Source organism: Oncorhynchus keta, chromosome 1 (genome assembly GCF_023373465.1).
Source record: "Oncorhynchus keta strain PuntledgeMale-10-30-2019 chromosome 1, Oket_V2, whole genome shotgun sequence".
NCBI lineage: Eukaryota > Metazoa > Chordata > Actinopteri > Salmoniformes > Salmonidae > Oncorhynchus > Oncorhynchus keta.
The window spans coordinates 21,701,977-21,726,609 of record NC_068421.1 but is presented as its reverse complement, the minus strand read 5'-3'; the positions used below and the strand labels follow the sequence as shown (position 1 = coordinate 21,726,609).

Below are 24,633 nucleotides of genomic sequence, written 5' to 3'. Positions count from 1 at the left end.
AAGAACATAATGTTGTATGTGTACCTTGTTTAAAATGATCAAATAAACTAAACTAAAAAGCAATACAAATCGTATAGTATCTTAAGTAAAATATATCTTACTAATATCGTATTGTGAGGTCCCTGACAATTCCCAGGCCTACACCAATGCACACCTCTCAGGGTGTTGACTGCATCATCATGATCTGTCAGATTGAGACTAACCCTCTCACAGCAGTGGAATTCAGTCTGTGCCTGGGATCTAATTCTGATCTACTCTCCCTGTTTCTGCTCTAGGAGACAGCAGTGGAATTCAGTCTGTGCCTGGGATCTGATTCTGATCTACTCTCCCTGTTTCTGCTCTAGGAGACAGCGGTGGAATTCAGTCTGTGCCTGGGATCTAATTCTGATCTATGCTCCCTGTTTCTGCTCTATGAGACAGCAGTGGTTTAGGCTACACTACACAGGGAGGGAGGCGCAGAGCCAGGAAAAGCACAAAGAGAGAAGCTGGCCTCAAACCGAACAGCACAGCAAAGTCCTTTTTTGTTTATTGGTAAATTCCAAAATAGAACAACGCAGAAAATACCGGAGTGAGGAAGACAGGAGGGGTAGAGGGAACAGATCATTTTGGGGGAACGGATAATTTCCCCAGTGTTTTTCAAGTATCTCCAAGGTGGCTTATTTCGCATGACCCGAGGTTCTCAGTAGCCAGCCATGTCTTCACTGTGTAGCTTAGACAGGTTTGCTAAGACAAGCTTGTGCCTTGGTATTCCATGTCCTTTCACAGACTAGACTAAAGAACAAGTAAGGTTCTCCTATTGGGACAGCTGAATAACACTTTTGGAACCCTTTTTTCTAAGAGTGTAGGCTTTTTACCTGTGTATTAAGATTGACCAATTTAATGCCCTCAAGCTTCAAAGAACCAATTATACCAGGCTGAAGGTCAGATACAAAAATCAAGAGGAGCAGTTTGATGTTGGGTGACAACAGAAATGGCCATGAATTGCCAGTGTATGTTACCATTTAGTAAACCTAGTTATTAGGCACAGAGTATCCTTCATGTTTCAAAACACTCCCTGACCCTAAGTGCAATCAGACCACTGTGTGCCACCTAACCAGGGACAAGGCCTACCACACTACACACACACTATCAAGTATCCAGACACATAATTGTACACACAACCAAAAACACACCCTTTTCACTGCTCCACAAAAATCCACTATTGCACTGAACAGTAACATAACCGTCTTACTAACCAACATCACAAACATCCAGTCCACAAGACTACAAACAAGGACAATTTTTGGATAGGAATATATATATATATTTTTTAATCACTGATACATAACTTACGCAGCAGTAAAACTATTTGCAAATGTCTGAACGAACATGATACATTCTTCTTGAGTGATTACAGGACAAGGTGAACACAAAACACACACTGTTTATAGCAGTGTAATACACAGAAGCCATCACAAACAGATTTAAATCCAACTGTTGCAAGTTGCATGAGGGTGTAGCCCATCTTTCCTAACCCTAATGTGATTAAAGAAATAAGTATTATCCAACCTACACACACACACACACACACACACAACCTACACACACACACACGTTGTAGAGCCTAGTTTGCCTTGACCACACTTTATCTTTGTCTGAACTCTGAACTGGACAGCAGTTCCAGAACAGTAGCCTGTTCACACAAACACAGACACACCCTTTACTTATTTCAGCATTTTAACACTTCCGGCGCCGACAGAGATGGCCGCCTCGCTCCGCGTTCCTAGGAAACTATGCAGTTTGTTTTTTTACATGCTATTTCATACATTGGTACCCCAGGTCATCTGAGGTTTCATTACATACAGCCGAGAAGAACTACTGAACATAAGAGCAGCGTCAACTCACCATCAGTACGACCAAGAATATGACTTTCGCGAAGCGGATCCTGCGTTCTGCCTTTCACCCAGGACAACGGAATGGATCCCAGCCGGCGACCCCAAAAAACGACTTCGAAAAAGGGGAAAACGAAGCGGTCTTCTGGTCAGACTCCGGAGACGGGCACATCGTGCACCACTCCCTAGCATTCTCCTCGCCAATGTCCAGTCTCTTGACAACAAGGTTGATGAAATCCGAGCATGGGTAGCATTCCAGAAGGACATCAGAGACTGTAACGTTCTTTGCTTCACGGAAACATGGCTCACTGGAGAGACGCTATCGGAGACGGTGCAGCCAGCTGGTTTCTCCACGCATCGCGCCGACAGAAACAAACATCTTTCTGGTAAGAAGAGGGGCGGGGGCATATGCTTTATGGTTAACGTGACGTGGTGTGGCCAAAACAACATACAGGAACTCAAGTCCTTCTGTTCACCTGATTTAGAATTCCTCACAATCAAATGTAGACCGCATTATCTACCAAGGGAATTCTCTTCGATTATAATCACAGCCGTATATATTCCCCCCCAAGCAGACACATCGATGGCTCTGAACAAACTTTATTTGACTCTTTGCAAACTGGAATCCATATATCCGGAGGCTGCATTCATTGTAGCTGGGGATTTTAACAAGGCTAATCTGAAACAAGACTCCCTAAATTTTATCAGCATATCGATTGCGCAACCAGGGCTGGAAAAACCTTGGATCATTGCTATTCCAACTTCCGCGACGCATATAAGGCCCTGCCACGCCCTCCTTTCGGAAAAGTTGACCACGACTCCATTTTGTTGATCCCTGCCTACAGACAGAAACTAAAACAAGAAGCTCCCGCACTGAGGTCTGTTCAACGCTGGTCCGACCAATCCGATTCCACACTCCAAGATTGCTTCCATCACATGGACTGGGATATGTTCCGTATTGCATCAGACGACAACATTGACGAATACGCTGATTCGGTGTGCGAGTTCATTAGAACGTGCATTGAAGATGTCGTTCCCATAGCAACGATTAAAACATTCCCAAACCAGAAACCGTGGATTGATGGCAGCATTCGCGTGAAACTGAAAGCGCGAACCACTGCTTTTAATCAGGGCAAGGTGACTGGAAACATGACCGAATACAAACAGTGTAACTATTCCCTCCGCAAGGCAATCAAACAAGCTAAGCGTCAGTATAGAGACAAAGTAGAATCTCAATTAAACGGCTCAGACACAAGAGGTATGTGGCAGGGTCTACAGACAATCACGGATTACAAAAAGAAAACCAGCACCGTCACGGACCAGGATGTCTTGCTCCCAGGCAGACTAAATAACTTTTTTGCCCGCTTTGAGGACAATACAGTGCGACTGACAATGCCCGCAACTAAAACATGCAGACTCTCCTTCACTGCAGCCGACTTGAGGAAAACATTTAAACGTGTCAACCCTCGCAAGGCTGCAGGCCCAGACGGCATCCCCAGCCGCGCCCTCAGAGCATGCGCAGACCAGCTAGCCGGTGTGTTTACGGACATATTCAATCAATCCCTATCCCAGTCTGTTGTTCCCACATGCTTCAAGAGGGCCACCATTGTTCCTGTTCCCAAGAAAGCTAAGGTAACTGAGCTAAACGACTACCGCCCCCGTAGCACTCACTTCCGTCATCATGAAGTGCTTTGAGAGACTAGTCAAGGACCATATCACCTCCACCCTACCTGACACCCTAGACCCACTCCAATTTGCTTACCGCCCAAATAGGTCCACAGACGATGCAATCTCAACCACACTGCACACTGCAATAACCCATCTGGACAAGAGGAATACCTACGTGAGAATGCTGTTCATCGACTACAGCTCGGCATTTAACACCATAGTACCCTCCAAGCTCGTCATCAAGCTCGAGACCCTGGGTCTCGACCCCGCCCTGTGCAACTGGGTACTGGACTTCCTGACGGGCCGCCCCCAAGTGGTGAGGGTAGGTAAAAACATCTCCACCCCGCTGATCCTCAACACTGGGGCCCCACAAGGGTGCGTTCTGAGCCCTCTCCTGTACTCCCTGTTCACCCATGACTGTTCACCCACGCCTCCAACTCAATCATCAAGTTTGCGGACGACACAACAGTGGTAGGCTTAATTACCAACAACGACGAGACGGCCTACAGGGAGGAGGTGAGGGCCCTCAGAGTGTGGTGTCAGGAAAATAACCTCACACTCAACGTCAACAAAACTAAGGAGATGACTGTGGACTTCAGGAAACAGCAGAGGGAACACCCCCCTATCCACATCGATGGAACAGTAGTGGAGAGGGTAGCAAGTTTTAAGTTCCTCGGCATACACATCACAGACAAACTGAATTGGTCCACTCACACTGACAGTGTCGTGAAGAATGCGCAGCAGCGCCTCTTCAACCTCAGGAGGCTGAAGAAATTTGGCTTGTCACCAAAAGCATTCACAAACTTCTACAGATGCACAATCGAGAGCATCCTGTCGGGCTGTATCACCGCCTGGTACGGCAACTGCTCCGCCCACAACCGTAAGACTCTCCAGAGGGTAGTGAGGTCTGCACAACGCATCACCGGGGGCACACTACCTGCCCTCCAGGACACCTAGACCACCCGATGTCACAGGAAGGCCATAAAGATCATCAAGGACAACAACCACCCGAGCCACTGCTTGTTCACCCCGCTATCATCCAGAAGGCGAGGTCAGTACAGGTGCATCAAATCTGGGACCGAGAGACTGAAAAACAGCTTCTATCTCAAGGCTATCAGACTGTTAAACAGCCACCACTAACATTGAGTGGCTGCTGCCAACACACAGACTCAACTCCAGCCACTTTAATAATGGGAATTGATGGGAAATTATGTAAAATATATCACTAGCCACTTTAAACAATGCTACCTAATTTAATGTTTACATACCCTACATTATTCATCTCATATGTATACGTATATACTGTACTCTATATCATCTACTGCATCCTTATGTAATACATGTATCACTAGCCACTTTAACTATGCCACTTTGTTTACATACTCATCTCATATGTATATACTGCACTCAATACCATCTACTGTATCTTGCCTATGCCGCTCTGTACCATCACTCATTCATGTATCTTTATGTACATATTCTTTATCCCCTTACACTTGTGTCTATAAGGTAGTAGTTTTGGAATTGTTAGCTAGATTACTTGTTGGTTATTACTGCATTGTCGGAACTAGAAGCACAAGCATTTCGCTACACTCGCACTAACATCTGCTAACCATGTGTACGTGACAAATAAAATTTGATTTGATTTACTTACATACAGACCCACACACTTACATACCTATCTACACTCACAGAAGCTCCAACATGGGCAGAATGCCTTTCTTATATAAAACCAACGAGGAAGCAGAGCATGAAATACAAGATTAGCCTCAACAGCTTCCGTTTAATATCAACCGGGCAGGATTTGACTCTTCTGACTCTTCTGGGGCTGGGCTGCACACACCAAGGTGACATTTCTACATTAAGCCCAGACACCCACAGGAAAGCATGGCTGAAACCTAAACATTGCAGAATGTCTGTAAGGAGAGGAAGAAACATAGCAAGCAGAGCCTCATAGAAACTGCTTCAATCCATCAGAGCTGTGGTAAGTTTGTCACTAACTTTTCTCAAAAGAACATTTTTATTCAGTAAAAGTTTTTTTTACTTCACAGAAAAAACACACTGGACTTGGATTGCACTGTGAAAACAATGAGAGACTGTTAAGTGTCTGGGCCAATCCATAGGTTGGGCCACCTGTAAACGACTTGTGTGGGTTCTGGGAAATGTGGTTATTTGTTAGACCTAGTTAGAGAGGAGCAACAGTGATCATCATCAGACAGTTCCAGAGTTACAACACTCATCCTGCTAAAACATGAAACACAACCTTGGCATTGGTGAATCATTCCACCAAGTTACCACACTGACTTTGCTCACACCCACAATAATGAGTAGGATATGTTGGGAGGGTTAGGTCCAATTCACCCGTACCTTATAGAAGAATCAGCCTGTGGGTTGCCTCTCTAGAAGTTGTAGGTATGAATGGGATGTCTATCTAGGTGATAAGGGGAAGAGTGATTGGGGATAGCTTACATCCAAGGCTTCCCGTCGCAGGCCGTCTGTGTTCCTCAGCCAGCAGCGGCTCAGCTCACTTAGCTCCAGGATGGCCTGCACCTTCAGCCTCACCGTGTCCCCAGACTGACGGATCATCTCCACAATCTCGTCCCGGGTCTTGTTCTCCACGTTTCCCCCGTTGATCTCCACCAGACGGTCTCCCGGCACCAGCCCCAGGGCCAGGTCCTTAGCGCCGGCCCCGGGCTCAGCGAAGTGCACCACCCTCCGGTAGACCCCGCCGTCGGCTCCGCGGTCCAGCATGGTGGTGCGGCGCAGGGAGAAGCCGAAGTCACCCGTGTTGCGGCGCTGGAGCTCCAGCTCCCGCGGCTCCGGAGACTGTGGAGGGATGACGGCCGGGAGCCTCAGGTCAGCAGAGAAGGTCTTGTCCACCACCTCAGGGATGCGGGCCTTCTTGACCTGTACTGGCCAAGGTGCTGGCCCGACCCCCGGCCCAGGCTGCTGGAGGTTGTGCTTGTGCTGCGGGTCGAACACCTTGTTCTCCACCTGCGGGGACGGAGTGGCTGAGTTCTGTCCCGAGGGTGTGGAGGTCTCCGAGGGGCTCTCCTCTTTGCTCCTCTGAGAGAAGGAGAAACGCTTCATGACCTGAGAAGAGTTGTGCTTGGCCATCGAGCCAAAGTGGGCCACGCGGTCTCGTACCGAGCCCCGGTCCTTGTCCATACCGCCACCCCCATCACCCTTTAGGTCGTCGGTGGAGCTGGCAGCGCTCAGGCCGTCTGCGTCCAGCACCATGCTACTGCGGTTGCTCAAGCCGTCTGACTCGATGTCAGTGAGGCTGAGCTCGTGGCTGCTGGCCACCTTGATGGGAATGGGGTTGGAGATCTCCAGCTTGTTCTTGGAATCCCGCTTGGACTCCCTCTTGAGATTGAAGAAGCCACGCCTCATACTCATCTCCTCCAGGCTGCACAGCTCCGCCGCAGACATCCTCTCCTTCTTGTCCTTCTTATCCTTCTCCTTCTTCCCTCCATCCTTCTCCTTGTCCTTTTTGATCAGGCTGAACATGGTGGTGTGTCTGCTGTGTTGCTCCACACAGTTAGTTGTCCTACCGGTTTGGCTCCCGTTTCTTCATGCAAGGGGGATTTTTCCATACAAAAGCAGAGGTCCAGTTTTTTGGGGGGGTCCAGTCTTTCTTAACCTCTAAAAAGGAGTAAAGCTGCCACTAATTAAAATGCCCTGAGGGAGAGAAAAAACATGTTCAGTCAATATTCACATCTGGCATAAGAGAATGAGTAACAGAGCTTATTATGTTTCATAAATACAATTAGATCACACACAATATATCACTCCCAGTGAGGAATTTGTCACAGAAAAAAAAAATGTCCATTTAATAAACACCCATTTTATTACTCCTCCTAACCATACATCATATACACATATTTATCAGATGTTATAGCGGGTGTACAGAAATGCCTTTTGAGTAGGACTATAGACAGAGTGACCCACGACTTAACCTTTTGCAACAGTCCATTAGCATGCCACACAAAGCACTAGTCGCTTATTTGAACATGGAAAAATATTACACATATCACAACCAAAGAACAGTTTAAGTGATCTTGGCAAAAGAGAAACATTCCTAGCCTCCATTAGAGCTGTGTTTGCCAAAACCACAAAACTCAAGGAAGATATTTTTGCCAAAGAGCCACTCTCAACATACTGCAGAAGGCAGGCAGGAGCACATTCCCAAAATCTGGGTTTTATTACTATTTTTCTGTCTCAGGGGTGCTACGCGGACCTAGGGCTGTTGCGGTGACCGTATTACCGCCACACCGGCATTCACGAGTCACGAAGACAGTCAAATTCCACATGACCGTTTAGTCACTGTAATTAGGCTTCTCCAAGCTCTGATGCTGCTGATGGTCATTAGTAGCCTACCAAACTTGCTTACTACCTGGTACTCAGCACTCTATTGTCCCTCTAATCACTCTGACATCAAAGCAAATGTTTTCAAAAATCTAATCAAACACTTCATGAGAGCCAATAAGCTCATGTTCACAACATTTCTATAGGCTATGCAATTGCAGGACAAAACAAAGTGATGGCCTCTATTAAAAAGAGGATCAGATTTCTACAGGCTAGGCCTACTATATCTATTTCTCAACTTTCCTAATATTAAACACATTGCTCATATTTACAACATTAGTATAAAAATAAACCAAGGGGAAAAGAGTACATAGATGACATGTATCTATTTAAGTACATAGATGACATGTATCTATTTAAGTACATAGATGACATGTATCTATTTAAGTACATAGATGACATGTATCTATTTAAGTACATAGATGACATGTATCTATTTAAGTACATTTCCCGCTGCCCCTGTTTCGATACAGATGCAAGATAATGGTCCATTCTAGATCAAAACAAATGTCACACCCATATTATTTAGTATATTTAAAGACTAAATTAAATGAAGACTAGTCTGATGGGTGACAATATTATCCTATCACTTGTGAATTATACATTATCACTTGAATGATGCCCAGCATAAAAAGCAATGCCTTTTTTTGTGAATTGTTCGAATCATAGTCACACAATTCATGTAGCCTAGCCCATAGGTCTATATGTTTGAATAAAGTTTGTATAACTAAAGTGGCCAAATAACTTTTTTTAATTAATCACATTAATCTGATTTACAAGGGGTATAGAGCCTAACTGGCATTTATAAGCAGCGTGTGAGTTTCGAGTTTGGGGAAGATAATTTTCACCATAAATATGCACCTTTTATAGTAAAAGCATTACATGCATAATTGCATTTGCGGTCACTTTTGATAATGGTGTTTTCCGCTAATGGAACATTCGCACTTATAATCTACTACCATGTGCACATTGCTGTGCTTAATGTGAAGAAATAGCATAATAGTTTATCAACATTTTGGGCTCCCGAGTGGCGCAGCGGTATAAGGCACTGCATCTCAGTGCCAGAGGCATCAATACAGTGGTTTGAAACCCAGCTGCATCACATCCGGCTGTGATTGGGAGTCCCATAGGGCGGCGTACATTTGGCCCAGTGTCGTCCAGGTTAGGCTTTGGCTGCGGTAGAACGTCATTGTAAATAAGAATTTGTTCTTAACTGACTTGCCTAGTTAATTAAAAATAAATTTTAAAAAGCTCAAATGTTCTGATCTGTTGCGTCGGCCACATTGCATTAACATTTTTGGGGGATGCTAGTGGTTGTATTAATTTGTTATCTATCGTATCCCACAACTGCCCCAGACTATGTTTGGACTATTTATTTCTCACTATATATGGAATATTTATTTCTCACAGTTTTAGAATAGGTCAACCTTTGTACTATGGGGACAGTGGTTTGACATAGGCTAGTGCTTTTGTTGTTTGTTAGGCCAACTCATCTTGTTGGCTGATGAAAAGTAAATGTGGACAGTTTTTCCAATATCTTCAATATGCACCTCGGAATTGGATAAGGACACGCACAGTTCCGTCCCCGATGCGTCTGCCTTAACTTGTAGCCTGTGAGAAAGACCCGATCACGAGACGGATTGTGCTGCACACTCAGGGAGAAGGGCACAACGCAGCACTCCGGGCCACAAAAGGCATGGATTTTGTTAGGGTGCATTAGGGCCACAAAGGGCATGCCGCCATGAAATTCGAGACATTATCAAGTGCTTGTAAAATTGTGAATGAGAGACTGTTAGAGTGTGTACAGCCTGCGCAAAAAACAAAGCAGAGCTCATGCCATTCAAGTGACATTTTTCAAATCATCATTAGTGGCATCATATAGCCTTACAACGTATTAAAAATCCAAACATATAGCCCAACGTTTGTATAACAACTAAAGTTACATTAATAACTCTAAATTTGTCACGACTTCCACCGGAGTTGTGTTTATACTGGTGTTTTCTTGAATTAAATACCTTGTCCACGCATCTCAGCTCTCCTGCGCCTGACTTCTTTCACCAGTTACCCACAGCCTTGACAAAATTAAGCATAGGAGTACCTATTTTTATTTATTTAACCTTTATTTAACTAGGCAAGTCAGTTAAGAACAAATTCTTATTTTCAATGACAGCCTATGAACAGTGGGTTAACTGCCTGTTCAGGGGCAGAACGACCTTGTCAGCTCGGGGGTTTGAACTTGCAACCTTCCAGTTACTAGTCCAACACTAACCACTAGGCTACCCTGCCGCCCCATTTATTTATTAACCGTTCAACACAGAATAGCCGCATGTACGCACTCCCTCAAATCCTTTGTAGAAAAAATATATAATTTATTCAGCTTTGTTCAATTGTATTCTTCATACTATAAAATAATGCCATAGAATTATAAGCAAATCTTGTCTACTAAATGAACTAGTGTAGCCCACAGCCATTTGGCATAAAGCACATCAGGACCTAACAAAAGGACAACTTAGAATATGCTATTCTTTTCTTCTGAAATAGACTATACATTTTCTTCATATCATGCTTCGTAAGACTAGTCTAAAATAAATAATGGATTTATTGAGAAGGTGTAGGCTATATTACATGGATTTATTAGCCTACAATCCATTTTAAAGTCTGTGTGGAAGGCAGAAGATGCTAAATGTGTTTGTTAATTAACGGTCAATTAATGTGAGAACGACAGTTATTTCCTTGACAATCACCAGCTGACGAAATTTTGTGACCGTCACAGCCCTATGCGGACCACCCTCTCCATGGTGTAGCATAGAATCACAAACAGCCCCAGGCTTTATCCCCAAATTATGTAGGCTTAAACTATATTTCAGCCTCCGTTTCATGTGTGTAAATCACAGTCAATGTAAGCCAAAACCCAAATTGACTTAAAACTACCCCTGCCTGAGTGATAGCAGATATTTTGAATGTGAACTAACTGTTTAGACTAACTGTTGTTCCAGTGAGGGATGGGGGCGCTCAAAATGGGTCCGAATGCACACAGTCCCACTCTGGTAGTCAATGGGGTGAAACTTTGGTGACAAAGTTCCAGTTCTATCTGACATTCCCACAGTTCCCAGCAGCAGGAGACCCCATACATCTAAACAAGGGGCCAGATTCTTGCCCCCCAAAAAACAGGAAGCAAGGTTTTTTCAGGACCAGCTATAAAATGGTCTGGAGGATAACCATAGGCAGAAAAACTAGAAATAACTCATATGTTCCTCCTTGTAGGAGAAAATGACCAGACAACAAGCATAATGGACATACTCTAGAAATGTGAATATACTACACAATACATATAAGCTTTATTCACTTCTAATAACGGGCTTGGCAGCTACAACCACATGCACAGTTAAAAATATACTGCCAATTGCAACACTTTACATCAGTCCCCCTTTAAAGGAGGTAGGCTACTAAAAGGTTGGGATATGTAAGCTGTCTTAAAGACAGTTCATTATTAAATCATTAATGAGAAGATGTCTTGTTTGAAATTGATTATTAATAATGATGTAGTCACATATAAAGTTTGCTTACTTTTTGGCATCATGTCAGCAAAAAAATGCCATAGAATCAAAGTTGCATGAAGCTCCCAAACCGCTTCATTATCAGCTGACATATTTCCTACACTTTCGTGGTTATAACCAATCTTGCTTGTTGCTACAGATGTTTACACTGTTTTCTTCCCACCACCGCAGGGATGCTATGGGCACATAATTTCGCCACTTACATCAAGGCTTTATGTTACAACAATGAAATGCCCGCTGAAATACCAGGCACTCTCCACTACGCTAGCGAGTGAGGTGTCATCGTTCCCCATTCCCTCAATGGACAGGGGAGAACAAAAAGCGAGAAAACTACTAGCTAGCCAGCTAGCTGATGTCACATTGGGAATTATACTATTTTTACAGGCCATTTTTATTTACTACAACTTTAAAGTATTTTCCTCTAAACCCGACTGTAACAGAAAAGCCCTGGTTACAATACTCCATTGACAAAAATGTTATTTTGAAACTACCAATACGCCTTTAGTTAGCTTGGACTATTAGCTGGCATCCCAAGCCTCTGTTCTTTGCCAACATTAATTATGGTGTAGGCTATCAGCTACGTTAGCTAGCTGCTACAGCACTGGGGAAATGTTTTGGTATTTCGGAGACCTCTATTCATAGCTATCTTGCTAAGCCATTCTGCTTTCAATGTTTAGCTCAAATTGGTGCATCGATTCCATCTTCATGAAATGATGGGTGACTCACCGTTTTCAGTGTGTTCTTCCTCTGTGTCGGTGGTTTGACACTAGTGTGTTCGAATCCGAGGCAATTGTGTTGATGGGATGCAGCTCGTGCTAGAAAGCAGCTGCGTTGACTGTTTATGATTAGCTAGATAGCTGGTTACAGCATGCATGCAACATCACTAAAAATCTATCGAATAGTGATTCCTGCTGGCCAGTTGGGTTTATTGCAAGTTGGACAGGATGAACTATATATGGAAGATTAGTTTATGACTTTATGGTGATAGATTTCTATTGGTTGCTGTTGCTTTTTATATTTTCTGGGTTAAGTCTTAATACATACACAGTTAATAACCTAGGAGTGACTGGTTTGTTTATTTGGGATTCATTCAAACAAGCACTATTAGGCACCATTTCGAAGCAGGTTACTAATACTTTTATCACCGACCCTATCTTTTTGGGGGGCCTAAGCAGAATCCGGTTTAGGGTCCTCCTCACAGTTTGTGGGGAGACCCTGAACATTGGGGCCCAAAGCAGAATCCGGTTTAGGGTCCTCCTCACAGTTTGTGGGGAGACCCTGAACATTGGGGCCCAAAGCAGAATCCGGTTTAGGGTCCTCCTCACAGTTTGTGGGGAGACCCTGAACATTGGGGGCCCAAAGCAGAATCCGGTTTAGGGTCCTCCTCACAGTTTGTGAGGAGACCCTGAACATTGGGGGCCCAAAGCAGAATCCGGTTTAGGGTCCTCCTCACAGTTTGTGGGGAGACCCTGAACATTGGGGGGGCCTAAGCAGTTGTTTATTTTGCTAATAGCCCAGGCTGCCTTTGTGGTGTCGGTTTACCTTAGTGGAAATTCACACCACACCTTCACTCATGCGCAGTGAACTGTTTGCCTACACGTCTGGTTGCTGCATCAACTGTGAGCCTAAAAGGTGGAAACATTATGCATGGTAAAGTCATAAACTATAAGGTATAACAAACTTTATTAAATAGTAGGTCTAGGCTTCTTTGAACTGTAAACTGCTGGATATAAATGTGCCAGACAGTTACTCCGTTACTGGTAAGGCAGCGTTGCTAAGGGAAATAGCTCTTTGTGTGATGCTGTAACTTGACCTACTTGAAAGAGAGGACCCTTGGATTCTGTAGACTCACAAAGGAGTTTCAAACAAGCTGAAGTTTAGTTTTGGACAACCATTTCCTAAATTGTCTTGTAAATGTAATTGTCATAGATTTAAAAAATAGGAAGGAAAACTCATTTTTGCATTTTGTATGTTCGATGGTAGATTGAGTTTCAATAGTGGAACTGCCTTGTTCACCCAAGGATGGTTTGACACTTCCTCAGGACAGATACCCCAGGCACCCTTTAACTCAGTAGAGGCGCCTGGCCATAATGCTGTCTTCACCCCTCTCACGAGCCCCAGAGTCCCACTACCCCCAGGCTTTATGCCCCCTGTGGTGGAGACATCAGAATTAGCTAAGTAACATAGATAATTAAGATGTCTTGTCTGCAGAATATGCCAATATGATTGAACTGTTGAAACTCTTTGTTATTAGAATGTCTCCTTTCGCACTCTGATCTTGGGTCCAGAGAGGGGAGAAGTCAGGCTTATCTATCACATGTCCCTGTTGCTATGCAGAATATCTGCAAGGAGTATGGCAAAGGAGGTCAGAAGGAAACATTGTTTCCATATGCAAACTGTGTGTCTCTATTGCAAACCATGTGAAGGGATGCGTGAGTAATGGGGAACCAATCACTTGTCTCCATAATGTCTGAGCATCAATCAACTCCTCCTATGGGGAGATTGTTCTCTCCCCTAGCTCAAGGTGGAAACTAAGTAACAACAAATGTCCAAAGTTCTTAGTACTGAACAAAACAACAAGTTCCTTGTATTTGGAGCCTAATGTCTGGCACTGGATGTGGGGGTTAGTGTCTGGAACCATTGTGTGTCATCTCTGAGATTGCACCTATCCTGACCTATCCTGAGATAGTATATAACTCAGAGGTTCACTCCACTCAGTGAGTACTCACTCCATTCATTTGTGTTTGATGTGACCTGCTCCCTTATTAATAAGTGAATAAAGATTTAGTTTAAGTATAACTCTGACTTGTGTGATAAGTTTGGTTGCTCCTGAAGATCTGGGTAAACTGTGCCCAGGGGAGCCCCAAATTGGAATCTCAGGGGAGCCGCACACCTGAAGGAGCAGCTGGACTGCATAAGATCTGAGAGAAAGCGGACACGGGTGGATACCAGATTCCGAACATAGTATTGAGAGAGGGGAGCAAGATGTTCCACCAATATCCTGATCGGTGATTGACCTTGTCTCTCCTCATTATTGAAAAAGAGGTGAGGGAACCACACAAAGTCAAGTTTTTAAGAAAAGCCTCTGTTACGTAGGCTCCGAGTGTGGTCCTGTGTGAGGCGGCACCTTGGAGGCGTAAGCAGGGCAGAGTCAGAGGAGAGTAATCTGAGGATTTGCAGACTCAACGATACTCTGTCACTGCTCGGTTGCGGGCGACCTAGAGCTGTCCTGACACTGAAATGATTACAGTGGGGATTGGTGCGGTCTGTAGGTGCGAGGGGCCAGGGTGACTGTGGGTTCTGTGGGAAGCATGGTACCTGGTGAAGTCCCATTGGATGAGGGGCCGCTGTCTGAAGGAGGTATTTACGTGTCTAAGTTACTGATTGATCTCCAGAAGTGGTTGAAATCCATTTATTTGAAATGTGCTAGCCAGGTATGCCCCGGGTTACGATAGTTAGATGTTATTGTGAGTGTTTTGTTATTCCGGGCACTTCACCTGAGGTGGAGGTTAAAATATACGAGGTAAGATTGGATTTTTGGGACCGTGTTACACAATTAGATAGAAGACACAGTACTCTGTAGGTAGTTTTGTACATTTGGATAGACATAAGAGAATCTATACAACAGTAATCGTAGTACGCAATATCCTCGTGTGGAGATAATACCCCGTTCTGGGGCAGTATTTTAATGAAGATATGAATTACATATGGATAAAATATAAAATCATAAACAGTGCTAACTGGTTTTCTTTGTTTGTCTACCCCTGTGTGTGTCTGTGTTATCTTTGAGTGTGTGTGGACAAAGAACCAGGCATTCCAGACCCTCCTACAGGAGCCTTGAAGGTCACGGTAGATAAGTGGGGAAGGGATATTATGGCATAGAGAGGGTGGGACACTAAGTGTGATGCTGTTAGACAAGGTAAGACAGAAATTGGTAGAGAAAGAAGGTAAACTAGGGAAAATGGATCAAATAGACAGGGTAAAATTCAGGAAATGGGAAATGGAAGATGACAAACAAAAGGAGAAACAGGACCCATTTCAGGGAAAGCCCCATCAGAATATGGTATTTCAGACTGAGGAAGAAGAAAAGAAGGGAAAATATGAAACAGTCAGAAATAATAGGAAAGATGATGATGACAGAGACTGTCCCCCTCCCTATGCTACTCCTCAAACTCTCTATCCAATGTTGCCGAATCTGCCACCTCCTCTGCCGCCTCCAGTTGAACCGCCGGATGCCAGACCACTGCAATCTGCTGTCCCACCCCCTGTCTCTCCCAACACCCCGGTGATTGATCATCTGGCGCGGAGGGTGACTGAAGTCCTGACAGGGTCTGGGGTGACCCCGGGCCGTCCCGCTGAAGACGCAGTGGGGGGAGCACGCCAAAAGGGAACGAAGACCAATCCTTTTTTCAAGGCTCCTCCACCCAGCTCCAGTGAGGAAAGTGAGGACGGAGGGGCACCCCTGCTGACTCTCCTGCTGAAGGACCATCTACGGGCCAGGATGGAGAGGTGTGCCTCTACCCTCTCCCCGTACAACCCAGCATCAGGCCTACATCAACAATATCCTCTAATGGCCTGTCCCAACCCTCAGCATTGACCTGACAATGCCAATGACGCTGCCGCCACAGCCTGGAATCCAATTGTGAATGTCCAGAGGACGTAAAGACATGATGAAATCAAAGAGATTGTAGAAGACCTACCAGACCCAAGTAAGGATGCTGTGAAATATTCAGCAGAGATGAGGGTATTGGTGGGTCAGTACAAACCGAGATAGCCCATATCTGTAAAAAATAAACTGGGACTCAGTGCTACGGTGGGGGCAGGACGTGGGGTGCTACAACTGTAGGAAGCTGGCAGAAGTGCTACAACTGTAGCTACAACTGTAGGAAGCTGGCACAAGTGCTACAACTGTAGCTACAACTATAGGAAGCTGGGTCATTTTGCGGCTGACTGCTCTGAGCCACAGAAGAGCAAAGGCTGGGCAGACTGAGAAGGGGGCCCCAAAGGGGGACCCCAGAGGAGAGGGAAGTGGAGAACCTCAAACTAAATCAAATCAAATGTATTTATATAGCCCTTCGTACATCAGCTGATATCTCAAAATGCTGTACAGAAACCCAGCCTAAAACCACAAACAGCAAGCAATGCAGGTGTAGAAGCACGGTGGCTAGGAAAAACTCACTAGAAAGGCCAAAACCTAGGAAGAAACCTAGAGAGGAACCAGGCTATGTGAGGTGGCCAGTGGTGGAGATTATAACAGAACATGGCCAAGATGTTCAAATGTTCATAAATGACCAGCATGGTCAAATAATAATAATCACAGGCAGAACAGTTGAAACTGGATCAGCAGTACGGCCAGGTGGACTGGGGACAGCAAGGAGTCATCATGTCAGGTAGTCCTGAGGCATGGTCCTAGGGCTCAGGTCCTCCGAGAGAGAGAAAGAAAGAGAGGAAGAGAGAATTAGAGAGAGCATACTTAAATTCACACAGGACACCGGGTAGGACAGGAGAAGTACTCCAGGTGTCCCCAGTCCACCTGGCCATGCTGCTGCTCCAGTTTCAACTGTTCTGCCTTGTTATTATTCGACCATGCTGGTCATTTATGAACATTTTAACATCTTGGCCATGTTCTGTTATAATCTCCACCCGGCACAGCCAGAAGAGGACTGGCCACCCCACATAGCCTGGTTCCTCTCTAGGTTTCTTCCTAGGTTTTGGCCTTTCTAGGGAGTTTTTCCTAGCCACCGTGCTTCTACACCTGCAATGCTTGCTGTTCGGGGTTTTAGGCTGGGTTTCTGTACAGCACTTTGAGATATCAGCTGATGTACGAAGGGCTATATAAATAAATTTGATTTGATTTGATTTGAGATATAACAAACTAACCCTAGCCCCCCGACACATAAACTACTGCAGCATAAATACTGGAGGCTGAGACAGGAGGGGTCAGGAGACACTGTGGCCCCATCCGATGACACCCCAGGACAGGGCCAAACAGGAAGGATATAACCCCACCCACTTTGCCAAAGCACAGCCCCCACACCATTGGAGGGATATCTTCAACCACCAACTTACCATCCTGAGACAAGGCCGAGTATAGCCCACAAAGATCTCCGCCACGGCACAACCCAAGGGGGACGCCAACCCAGACAGGAAGACTCAACCCACTCAAGTGACGCACATTGAGTCCCCCAAAATTTCTTTCAAACGCATTGGCACAAATTTTGGAGGGTTTCATTCCCGCGGAGGGGAGCACTCTAATATAGTATGTTGATGACTTGTTATTTTGCTCTGAAACGCTTGAGGTGTATGAAACTGATACTTGAGCTCTTTTGATCTTTCTGGCAGAGAATGGCCACAAAGTATCAAAAACAAAAAAAAAATACAACAATTCAAATTTAATTCAATTTAAATTTAAAAAAATGTTATATATATATATATATATTAAAATTAAAAGTTGCAACTTCTCTCCCAAACTGTAAAGTATTTTGGGAAATTATATCACTCCCAATGGCAGACAGCTGGGTCCAGAGAGAGTACAAGCTATTCTCTCTGTCCCATAGCCTGTTACCAAACGACACATGATGTGGTATGACAGGGTACTTACTGTAGGGTGTGGCTGCCTGACTATGCCGAGGTTGTCCAGCCTCTCTTAGATCTCATTTACGGTCACAAGATGGCTATAAAATGAATGACTGAATGACTGACTGCCCTGACGCAACTGAAACTTACTCATGACTACTTCTCCATGTCTGGGTCTCCCTGTGCACATTCTAAACCCTTTCAATCTGTTTGCGGTGTGTGTAAGAAGAATGGGTTTATGTCTTCTGTGTTGACTCAGGACCATGGGTGGGAAACAGAGACCAGCGGGTTACTATTCTAAGCAATTGGATTGCGTGGCGAGAGTGCCTGGTGTGTTGTTTGACAGCGGTTGCTGCAGCTACCGAGGCTGTACTGGTGTATGCTGACATCATTGCTATGTGTGAACTAACTGTGCATGTACCAGACGCTGTTTATGCTCTCTTCTCACAGGCCAAGACTGCTCATCTGACTCCAGCAAGGCACTATCAGAATGTGCTTCTAACCATGTCTCATGTGACTCTGAAAAGGTGCACTGTGCTAAATCAAGCTACATTGTTACAAACTAAGAACAGGAGAAACCCACGACTGCACAGCGCTGGTGGAGCTTGTATCTAAACCAGATTTGACTGATGTCCCTTTGCAGAATGCTGAATTGGAAATCTTTGTAGATGGCTCCGCTCAGAGGTCTGAGAAAGGAGAACCACTTGTTGCATATGCTGTAACAACAGCGGCAACCACACTTGAAAGTGCTAAATTGCCACCACATCTCTCAGCGCAGGCTGTAGAACTTTTTGCAATCACAAAAGCTTGTATAGTGGCGAAGGATAAGTCAGTTACTACCTACACTGATAGCCACTATGCATTTGGGGTAGTACATGATTTTGTTACATTGGGAAACAGCGTGGGTTCCTCATGTTCTCTGGGAAAACTATTTCTCACTGGAAACTTGTTGATAACCTATTTAAAGATATTCTTCTCCCTTCTGAAATAGCTGTATGTAAATGTTTGGCTCATACTAACTCTCCAAGGACAACATAATGGCTGATTTGGCAGCCAAAGCAGCAGCTGTGTCTACTGATTCTCCCGTGTTGCAGATGGGTTCACATCATATTATGAATCTCTTCTCCCCCAATGACATTTCAGACTTGCGAACTTCTGTAGGTCCTGTCGAGCTGAGGAAGTGGAAGAGGCTGTGTACATATGACAATGTGCAGAAACTGTGCTTGAGCCCGGCTGGGCTGCCAACTCTGCCACGTTCTTGTTTTCCCTACCTTGCTAAGTTAGTGCATGGCCAGTACCAGTACCATGTGTCAATAGTGGAGAGTGGTAGATTTACCTGGTGGAGTAATTATTAAAGACAGAGGTATAGTAGAGACAGAGTATAGTAGAGATTGTAAAATGGAAAGTCAGGTATTTGAGAGGAAGAGATATGTAGTTAATAGAAAGTAACAAAGAAAGTGGGAAATAAAGGAAATTAGAATTTCATTGGAAAGTAAAATTGAAAGTATAAATTCATATTTTGAATTGTTTGAACATTATGATGGTGAAACTCATGGCAGGAACTGGCCTCCCCTGGGTCATGGTAATGCCACTCGCATTGATGTACATGAGGGGGCGGGCACACATAACTACTGGGTTGGCCCCCCATGAGATTTTGACCCCTTTCCTACAGAACAAGCTGAACCTGAGGGGCTGCAACGATGACATGGTAAGTTATTGTACTGCTCTAAACAATGTTCTGAAGACTATTTTCCCCAGGGTGAAAGCAGCTCTGCCCCAGCCTCTGGTGGGGATCCTGCACAAACTGCAACCAGGTGACTGACTGGTGGTGAGACTTGAGACGAAGGCATTGGAACCACCAGAGGAATCCATGCCAGCCACTGCAGGAAGGTGCCATACTGCCCACCAGACCCTGAGGATGGAGGATCCGAGACTACACCCCTCAGACTCCTGTGATGATCCCTGCCCCACCTGGCTTAGGACAGGCAATCATGGCCGAGGGGTGCAATAATGCTTCCCACCCAGCAAACACGAGCCCCGTGTCCCTCTATCCCCAGGCCTCTACCCCGCACCCATGATTTCCAGAGTACCTCTAACCCCAGGCTTTGTGCCCCCTAGGGATCCTGTGATGATGCCTGCCCCTCTCAGACCACAAGCCTGCCCTCCAGGACTGGAAAACCTGACTAAATTGATCAGCTCCTCATCCATCAGAAAGTTAATCTGGCTGAAGTGGTTCTGGGCTGGGAGGTGAAACATAACTACATTGTAAAGAACAGTGTCCGGCAGCAAGTGTTTGCTGTAGCAGAGAAGGAATGCTGCACTCTACAGTTCTGGGCCGAGACCGATCTTTCACCCTTCACATCCAGGACAACCTGGGAGAGGAAGTGATGACCCTGATACGGCCTTTGAGGTGCGACTGCTGCTGCTTCCCCTGCTGCCTGCAAGAGCTGGAGGTTCTGTCCCCCTGGTAGCCCCATAGGCTATGTGGTGCAGGAGTGGCACCCTTAACTGCCCAAACTCACTGTGCAGAACAAGAGGAGACAGCCCCAGCTTAAGATCCATGGGCCAAATGTTGTTTGTCATTGCAGTTCAGATGTCACCTTTGATGTGAAGTCTCTGGATGAGACAGTGGTGGTGGGGCAGATCAGTAAGCAGTGGGTTGGATTCCTGCGAGAAGTCTTCATAGATGCAGATAACTTTGGAATCTCCTTCCCTATGGAACTGGATGTGAAGGTAAAGGCAGTGTTGCTGGGAGCCTGGTTCTAAATCGACTTAATGTACCTTGAGAGAGGTAGAAGAGGTGGATTACATTCCTAACCCTATGGGTGACGTTTTCTGCCCACTGAACAACACTTGGATTGAAATTAAACAAAACCAGTGTGAATTTAGGATTTCCATCCATTGATGCTCAACGTAAAGTATGTTGAAATGTGACGTTAATAGAATGTTAAAGGCATAATCTGGGATATCACCTGCTGCATTTATTCAGTGAAAAGAGTTTAGTATTTCCAACCTAGCCTACGGCAAGGATTTTTTTAAGGAGCTCTGTATGCGTTTCCTTATTAACCTCACTAGCTTGTCTGTACATTCTCCCGTCAACATGCACAGATAGATGTTTTAACACATAGCTACATTTCGAGTAGTTTCCTGATGAAAATGAATAGGCTGAATGACTGATGTATCAGTTTAACGATCTACTGACATGTGACCCGATACTCTTCACTTCCGCTCCAACACAAGTGCGTCCGAAGGCTTGATTTTTGTTCCCTCTACGAATGCACGCAGCAAGAACTTGTCTATGGTATGCTCGCGTTCCTGAGGAACGAAACAGCGCTCGCTAGCGAATCCCAAGGCTAGCACCTACCTGGCTGTCGCGAATAGAATTCACTGCCCATCAGTGACGTGAAAATACCTTTTGGGGACCATGTACTCAAACAAAAAAAAGGCACACCCAAAAAATGTGTCCCGCAACCACGGTCACAGACTCGCTTTATTACAACAAGAGGAGACAGCAGCACAATCTGATGAGTAAAGTATTTTGCTAAACTATTTTAAACTGGAATAATTGCTACACTTATTACCAATGAACAACACAATTCCAGTTAAAAAAGAAGAGTGTAAGAAATACTGTACATATATGTAGGATCTTCATTTGTTCACCCTGTTGCAGGAGTACTTTACTGAAAAGCAGGAAATGTAAAACTTGTAGTGTATTTGAGGTGTCATGTATGCACCTGGAGTGCCTGAGGGTCGCACTGTTACTAATTCCTACTTGACCATCTGTACTTGCATTTGAAATCCCTGCCTCAGTGTGCTAATATATTATATGGTGTCAGAAGTTAAAAAGTAATACAAGGAAAGCTCAACATTCCGAAATATCAAACAAATGAGACCGCCAACTACTCTGAACCTAGAGGGAAATGTAGCCGAAAATTGGAGTGTGGATCCAGAAATTCAACCTTTATATCAATGCCAGTGGCATCTGCAAGAAATCCGGAAAAGTTCAATGTGCCACATTCCTGCACGTAGCCGGAGATGATGCAATCAAGGTATTAAATACTTTTGATTTGGATGATGATGTAGAGGACTTGGATGTATTAAAATAGCTTTTCCAAACGTATTGTGAGCCAAGAAAAATGTGGCTAAGTGAATGTCAATGAGAAAAATACTGAGAATTAGCTGTGGCCAGAAACACTGAAAATAAACAACCACAAAGTTACTATTAAGCTGGATACAGGAGCTGAGTGTAATGTCTCGTCCATGAGAGACTTGAAAACACTGACAGTGAATGTGAGTGGTGATTCCATGCAAAAATCCAACTGCTAGTGACGTTTTCAGGCCACCAGATGGAGCCAAAGGGCAAGAAAACACTCAAACGTGTTAGAGAACGTGTTAGACCTGGAATTTCAAGTGATAGAATAAGATGCACCTGCAATACTTGGAAGATCAGCTTGTCTGCAAATTAGCTTAATACAGATAATATTCAAGCTTGAACAAAGGACAGACTGACAGTGAATATGAAGATTTATTCACTGGACCTGGATGTGTTCCGGGAGTTCATCACATACAAATAGACCCAGAAGTCACACCAGTGGTTCAGTCACCCAGAAAAGTGTCATGGATGTCATCAGGCAAACTGAACCTACTGAAAGGGTAAACAACTTGGTGACAATCGTGAAGCCAAACAAATTACAGGTATGCATGGACCCACAGGATCTAAACAAAGCCATCAAGAGAGAACATTATATTTTGCGTACCATTTAAGAGGTAGTTTCTGAAATGCCTAACGCCAAGGTATTTTCAGTAGTTGATGCAAACCAAGGATTCTGGCAAATCCAACTGGATGAAGAGAGCTCCCGACTCTGCACGTTCAATAAGCCGCTTGGGAGGTATTCATTCAAGAGACTGCTGTTCGGAATCCTGTCCGCTCCAGAGGTGTTCCAGAGGTGCCTCACCCAGCATTTGGAAGGTGTCATAAACATCATGGATGACATTCTTGTCTGGGGTGATGACACCAAACAGCACGACCGGAGACTGAGACAGCTACTAGACAGACTGAGAAGCATCAACTTGAAACTGAAAGTGCAAAATCAGAAAGACAGAAACTCGCTAAATTGGACATGTGTTGAACAAAGTCCTGAAACCAGACTCCGAAAAGGTCAGAGAAATACAAGAAATGCCAGAGCCAGAGGACAAAGCAGCACTTCAGAGGTTCATGGGAATGTTGAAGTATCTCGCAAAGTTCATCTGAAATCTCTCAGATATCAGCACACCACTGACACACAACTGCTGGAAGGAGACATTCAGTGGTGTTGAGAGTCTTCACAGTAACAGCTTCAAAAGCTTGAAAACACTTGGCAGCCAGTGTTAAAGTACTACGGTGTAAATAAAAATATAAACTGTGACACTATCTGTGGATGCCAGCTCAGAAGGCTTGGGAGCTGTGATCCTGCAAGATGGTCAGCCAATCGCATATGGGTCAAGATCCCTCAGACTGTCAAGAGATACGCTCAAATTGAAAAAGAGCTACTGGTGATGGTGTATGACTGCGAGAAGTTTTATAAGTACCTGTATGGAAACCAGATCCAGGTGGAGTCAGACCACAAGCCCTTGGAAACAATCTTCCAGAAGTTGCTCCAGAAAACACCAGCCAGACTGCAAAGAAAGCTGATTAAAATACATTGATACTGTCTACATGTGACATACAAACCAGGAAAGGAGATACACATCACTGATGCACTGAGCTAAGCATACCTGAAGGAACAGATAAAGAAATTGCTGGATGGTGAGCTGGATGTAATGTACATCGCTCATCAACTTCCTGTTTCAGAAGAGAAATGGCAGCAATTCAAAAGAGCAACAGCATAGCTGTTTAAAGTTGGTGAGGGAGATAAAAAATCTACAACTTCAACAATTTTTGCAATTCGTTCCAGTCACAGGCAGCAGAGAACTGGAAGGAAAGGCGGCCAAATGAGTTGTTGGCTTTAGGGATGATCAGTGAGATACACTTGCTGGAGCGCGTGCTACGGGTGGGTGTTGCCTTCGTGACCAGTGAACTGAGATAAGGCGGAGCTTTACCTAGCATGGACTTGTAGATGACCTGGAGCCAGTGGGCCTGGCGACAAATGTAGCGAGGGCCAGCCGACTAGAGCATACAGGTCACAGTGGTGGGTGGTATAAGGTGCTTTAGTAACAAAACGGATGGCACTGTGATAAACTGCATCCAGTTTGCTGGGTAGACTATTGGAAGCTATTTTGTAGATGACATCGCCGAAGTCGAGGATCGGTAGGATAGTCAGTTTTACTAGGGTAATGGAGTACCGTGATTAATGGACAGTCCAGCAGGCATCAGCTATGTAGCCAAGTGATCATAGTGTCCAGGGGGCAGCAGTAGATGGAACAGGGAAGCTGCCACTACATAGCGACACAGCGTTTAAAGTTAGTAGCCCAGGGCTAGTAGGAGCGTCTGCTCCGACAGAGGCCGGTTGAAGGCACAGCGGATGGAGTATTCGTCGGCAGACCAGTCGTGGTGGTGCGGCGGGGCGCCCTGTCGACAGAGAATCCAAGCCAGATGGCGAAAGAGGTATTGTAGA

At 44.9% G+C, this 24,633-nt stretch overlaps 1 protein-coding gene and 1 pseudogene across 2 annotated transcripts in view; one reads left to right on the top strand and one right to left on the bottom strand.

Annotated features, from left to right (window-relative positions):
• The window catches only part of LOC118376166 (unconventional myosin-XVIIIa-like), a 220,504-nt gene extending 208,135 nt beyond the window's left edge, over positions 1 to 12,369 (bottom strand). For both annotated transcript variants that reach the window (XM_052518612.1, XM_052518616.1), the window contains exons 1-2: positions 12,191 to 12,369; positions 6,009 to 7,220 (exon numbers count right to left, since the gene is read on the bottom strand). In XM_052518612.1, coding sequence (XP_052374572.1) covers positions 6,009 to 7,049 — 1,041 coding nt within the window. In that variant the 5' untranslated portion in view covers positions 7,050 to 7,220; positions 12,191 to 12,369. The remainder of the gene's footprint in view (positions 1 to 6,008; positions 7,221 to 12,190) is intronic.
• Positions 12,370 to 14,775: 2,406 nt separating this feature from the next.
• LOC127924357 (phospholipid scramblase 2-like) lies at positions 14,776 to 21,222 on the top strand (annotated as a pseudogene).
• The last annotated feature ends 3,411 nt before the right edge of the window (positions 21,223 to 24,633 follow it).